General features: G+C 48.5%; 1 protein-coding gene across 4 annotated transcripts; it reads right to left on the reverse strand.

The window, feature by feature from the left end:
• Positions 1 to 1,424: 1,424 nt before the first annotated feature.
• On the reverse strand, positions 1,425 to 5,003 carry RBM3 (RNA binding motif protein 3). Of its 4 annotated transcripts, none has more exons than XM_043571714.1 (7): positions 4,872 to 5,003; positions 4,162 to 4,281; positions 3,800 to 3,906; positions 3,051 to 3,156; positions 2,849 to 2,954; positions 2,337 to 2,415; positions 1,425 to 2,001 (listed from the first exon to the last, which is right to left on the reverse strand). In XM_043571714.1, exons 2-6 carry the CDS (start codon positions 4,262 to 4,264, stop codon positions 2,358 to 2,360), a joined length of 480 nt encoding a protein of 159 aa, XP_043427649.1. In that variant the 5' UTR covers positions 4,265 to 4,281; positions 4,872 to 5,003; the 3' UTR covers positions 1,425 to 2,001; positions 2,337 to 2,357. The 4 variants fall into 4 exon arrangements, with proteins under 4 accessions (XP_043427649.1, XP_043427647.1, XP_043427646.1 ...); XM_043571712.1 differs by having other exon boundaries at positions 2,333 to 2,415; positions 4,872 to 5,002; XM_043571711.1 differs by having other exon boundaries at positions 2,337 to 2,418; positions 4,872 to 5,002.

The raw sequence follows: 5,003 nt of genomic DNA on the forward strand, positions 1-5,003 counted from the left end.
CTTCTAACATCAGAACAGATCAGGTCAACCAAGTTTTTTAGGTGTAGGAAGCTATGGTCTTCATGGGCTTCACTTAGATCACTTTGTTGCAGTAACTTTGTGGTAGGTTATGGGATCCTGTCTTGGGACACGTCAAGGGTGAGGACGTTTTACTTCCTGACAGGCAGGGAGCAGAGGTGCCCCCTGCTGTAGCCTATCTACAAGGCGGTAGTGGTATTCTTCCTGCCAGCCTCCACTGCCTTAGCCCTCCAAAGACCCAGCACAGAATATCTCCTCAAATACCCAATATCCAAGTGGTGGTGGTAGCCATGCCTTTACCTGGTCCTGGCTCAGTGGGCCAGACAGCTCTGAGAAGTTCTCCACCTGCTAAAGAAGATTCACAACTGCTTGGGTGAAATGGTCCTTGAGGCCTGTCCCAACTAGCTGGGACCAGGAGGCTTCCACTACTGGGACTCTCACAATACAGGAACCCATAGTCTGTCAGGGTGCTGTAACAATACCAGACTGGGTGGTTTATAAACTCAGTTCTGGAGGCTGAAGTCTGAGTTCAGGGTACCAGCTCGGTTTAGCTATGGTGAAAGCCCTCTTCTTGTATCCTCACATGGCTGAGAACAGAAGAGGGAAGGCACCACCCTTTATGACCGCACCTAATCTTAACCACCCAAGGGCCTCAACTCAGAATACCATCATACTGGGGAGGGGAGAATTTTAACATAGGACTTTTGAGGGAACACACAGAGTTCACTAACACTCTGCATAAATGAGGGAATAAGGCCGTTCATGATGTTCTGGAACCTACAATCTGGTGGTACTTGGCTTTCTATCAGCCAGGTGGAAGCCACAGACTCACTGGAATCAGGACTGAGGAATGAAGACGAGCTAAGGTACAAAAGCAGACCAGACTGGGGTACCTGGGTAGCTCAGTGGGTTAGGCATCAACTCTGGATTTTGGCTCAGGTTATGATCTCCAGATTCATGAGTTTGAGCCCCGTGTCCGCCTCTTCGCTGACAGCAGAGCCTGCTTGGGATTCTCGCCCTCTCTGCCCACCCCTGTGCTCTCAAAATAAACTTTCAACATTTCAAAGAAACCGGAAATGCTGTTTATGCCAATGTTTAAATCCCATCTGATGCTTTAATTCTCAGAACAATCCTGTGATGGCACCCACCTGATGCTCAGAGAAACTAGGGAGATGCAAACCCAAGCAGTCTGATTCCCAAGCTGACAGTATTCAAAACAATGGAAGAGGTCATCTCAGGGACCCACCCCCACACTTCATGTATATATATCCCAACCAAACTCAGAGACTCTTTTGGCAACCACTGCTTACCCCCCAACTAAATTCCTTCCTGAAAGCCTCCCCTCTTGATCTCCTATTTTAAGTTTGAAAACTAGATTGAACAAAGAAAAAGCACTATCAGTATCAGTTTTCACATTTCAACTTTTTAATCAGCTCCGTGAAAGACATCCTAAATGCTAAGTGAAACACAACAGAGTATTTTTTCTTCCAGTATTAAAGAAAAGGACATTCACAAGTTCTAAGAAACTTCTGTGTATCAGGGTGGTGACCTTGAATAAAAACAAAAAAACCCCAAATCACCTCTAATCATGTTCTTGCAGCTGCATTTAGAAATTGCTTCCTAATCACGATAAACATTTATACAGGTTTTTTAAATGTTCCTAAATGCACATCATTTGAAAAAAAAAAAAGTGACCATTTTTTGCCATAGCCCGTAATCCTGAGAGCCCAAACTAAAAAACTGGTAAAAAGAAAAATACTCAGACTCTACAAATGTCCCAGGACTTGTCTTTAAATGGGAGGAAAAACTTTAAAAGACATATGGAACTTTCTAAAAGGTCTTTGTAACAAGCTACCTTGGGAGCTCAATTCAAAAATAGAAGTTGATGTACTAAACAGATTTTTCAGTGCAGCTCCAAAAATCTTTATAAATACAGCCATTTGGAAGGATGATCCTGGATCAGAAGTTTTATTCCTTGTGTATCTGAGAATAGCAAGAAGGGGGAGAATTGTAATGTTGGGAAGGCACAGGCAAACATGCTCACCTCCCAGGGTTGACAAGGAGTGCTGAAGGCTGGACAACAGCAATACCGCTTCATCTCCTCCATGCCCAGCAAGTGTAGATTATAGGGGAGACAAGTTTTTAGACATGCCCCACCCCCAGCAGACTAGCCCTGACAAGGCACCTGAGAACAAAGAGGCCTAGGAATGGTGTCAGGTGGGACAGGTGAAGAATGTGCAGGCAGAAGGGGAGTGAATGAACAGGACAGGGCTGGTGGACAGAGGTCTGCTCAGTGGCAACATATAAGCCTCACCTACATTAGGTGCACATGCCTCATCTCAGTTGTCATAATTGTCTCTGTAATTTCCTCCTGAGTAGCGGTCATAACCGCCCTGGCTTCTGGGAAAAAACACACGTCAGCATTAACAAGAATGTATTATATACACCTTGATATTAACAATCATACTTATTTACATATCCTGTCATTTTTGACGTATTATAACATACGCTTCAGTGTGTAAAATGGGATATATTCAAGCACATGAATACTGTACAGAAATCACATAATTACGTGTAGGATACTTACAGCATAAATGCAATATACACAACTAACAAATGATACGTGTTATGTACATTATGTCTACGCCATCTTACAATTAATGCGCTATACAGAACCCAGAACGTGTTAAATTTCATATTTATACTTTCATTGCATTTTGTAGAAACAAATGCTAGTAACATTAAAATGGGCACGTATGAACTCCCAGGCAGCTGAGCTCTTAAGAAGGAAGCAGCGCCACCAGAGTACCCCAGTCCCTTGGCTACCCACCTGCCACCATAGTCTCTGGACCTTCCATATCCATATCCATATCCATACCCATATCCTCCAGGTCGACTGTCGTATCTGCCACTCCCATAGCCCTGGTCCCCACCACCTACAGCAGATCAAGAAAAAGTTAAAAGACAGTTGTCCAGACAAAGGTCACTAACAAGTGGCTCCCTCCCATACCCAAACTTACCACTGCACCTACCTCTAGAGTAGCCGCGACCACGCCCATGGGCCCCAAAGGCACCCCCTCTAGCTCCCCTGGCCGACTTGCCCGCGTGATCCACACGGATCTGGCGACCATCCAGAGACTAGGTGTGGGGAGACACAAGGAGGATGGATTGGTGGTCAGACAGGACAGTGGTAAGGGAAGAATGGGTAGGGCAGGTGGGCAAAAGAGCCCAGAAACTCCTGCTGGGCACCAGGTTCTGGGTGCCATGTTCCAGAACAAGCTCCTTTGACCACAATGGCTTTATCAGGAGCTATAGAACCCCACAAAATGACCTGAATCCACCGTGTTCCCCCTGCTACTACTTACATCTTGACTGAACTCAGGCCGAGTTCTCCTCCCCACTCCTATAAGCTGCCCCACTATTAGGGCTAGACAGACACCTCTCTTGGTTTGAGACTTCAGAGTCCATCCCAGAAGACTCACGAGGTCCTCTCCGGGCCAGGCCCGCAGGTCTGCAGACTCTACTACCTAAGCCCAGGGCAGGTCAACCATCCACAGGTGGCTTCTCGGCCTCATGCAGGACCAGTCGTCGCCTCCCAGGCAGCCCGGCTCTGTCTGCCGCTGCCCTCCACCCCCTAGAACAGAAGGCAGTCACGCTCCTGTGAGTGGGCACTGCGGGGTTTGGTGGCCGCGCTGCCCCTAGCAGACACAGAAGGAAAAACAGAAAGAATGCTGGAAGTGGCAGATGGGGGCAGGGCCCCTATGCAGGCAGGAGGCCTCACCTCTCCATTCATGGCTCTCATGGCATCTGAGGCATGCTCTGGGTTGGTGAAGGTGATGAAACCAAAACCCCGGGATCGCTGAGTCTCCCGGTCTTTAACAACGACCACTGGGGGAAAGGAGAGAGAATGTGGGTAAAAAGAAATGAAAGCGACAAAAGACCATTGGGTAGACAATGAACATCTCCCACCAATCCTCAATTGAAAACTATGGAATTCCTGTAAAACTACACCTTAGGCCTAGCAACAGGAAAAGCAAAAATGTAAAAGCCTAGGGTCCTGATTTTTCTTATATTTCTTGAAATGCAAGGCTCCCAAGACTTTCACAAATACCCCACTCATCACGCATCTGGCTCATGTCTCACCTTCAGAAATAGGACCGAAGCTGCTGAAGTGGTCTTCCAGAGCCTGCTCATCGGTGTTGAAATTGAGCCCTCCCACGAAAAGCTTCCCTTCTTCAGAAGACATGGCAGTCAATTCGGATACTACGGGGAATATGAAAAAAAGGTGGGAGAAACCGTGGACATGGGAAGAAAAAAGCTGAAAATAAAAAAGAACGGGGAAAAAAAAGGGGGCAATAAAAAGTAGACAGTAAACAAGAGGCAACTAAAGAGAGAACACGAGCAGAAAAGGCGGGAATCCGCGGTATTGGACCAGGCAAGCGGCCATTTGCGGCCCGCCTTCGCGCATGCCCAGACCACCCTCCACCACCACGCCCGTCATTTTGTCCCGTTGCGCAGGCCCACAACATCCCCGCGTTCCCTCAGTGCCCGGAGAACAAGATGGCGCCGGTCACGTGGGGGAAGAGGAGCCCACAAACTTGACTGTCGCGCGGCCACTGCCGCCTCAGACGTCGCCAACCCCTCCCAGCATTCCTCGCACTCGGATATAGCACACCAGCCTCCCACCAACAGCAAAGTTTCACTCCTGAGCACGGGACCCGCCCACTCGGGAGAAGCCCAAGCCTACGTGTCAGAAGCCGCTGCTCTCCCCACTGGTGCACCTCGCTCCTAGCCGGCACAGCAAACATCAGTGAGGCGAGGAGCAGCTAGCCCGCAAGACATGCACTGCTTACCTGCAAGTTAAGCAAAACGACCAGAAGAACAGCTACCGCCGCTGAGAAGAGAGACTGGGAAGTCTGCCGCGCGGGAAGACGCTTGATAAAGCCTACGTAGCGAGTACGTCACGGAACGTCCCCCGCGCGCAC

The sequence above is a fragment of the Prionailurus bengalensis genome, chromosome X, assembly GCF_016509475.1.
Source record: "Prionailurus bengalensis isolate Pbe53 chromosome X, Fcat_Pben_1.1_paternal_pri, whole genome shotgun sequence".
Lineage (NCBI taxonomy): Eukaryota > Metazoa > Chordata > Mammalia > Carnivora > Felidae > Prionailurus > Prionailurus bengalensis.

What these genes read in the sequence shown, in the direction of transcription:
- RBM3 (XM_043571711.1), bottom strand. Translation starts at nt 4,264, where the DNA reads ATGTCTTCTGAAGAAGGGAAGCTTTTCGTGGGAGGGCTCAATTTCAAC. An exon ending in TGAGAGCCATGAATGGAGAG is followed by an intron (nt 3,157 to 3,799) that starts GTGAGGCCTCCT and finishes CCCCACACCTAG; the next exon opens with TCTCTGGATGGTCGCCAGAT. An exon ending in TCCAGAGACTATGGTGGCAG is followed by an intron (nt 2,419 to 2,848) that starts GTGGGTAGCCAA and finishes GTTTTTTCCCAG; the next exon opens with AAGCCAGGGCGGTTATGACC.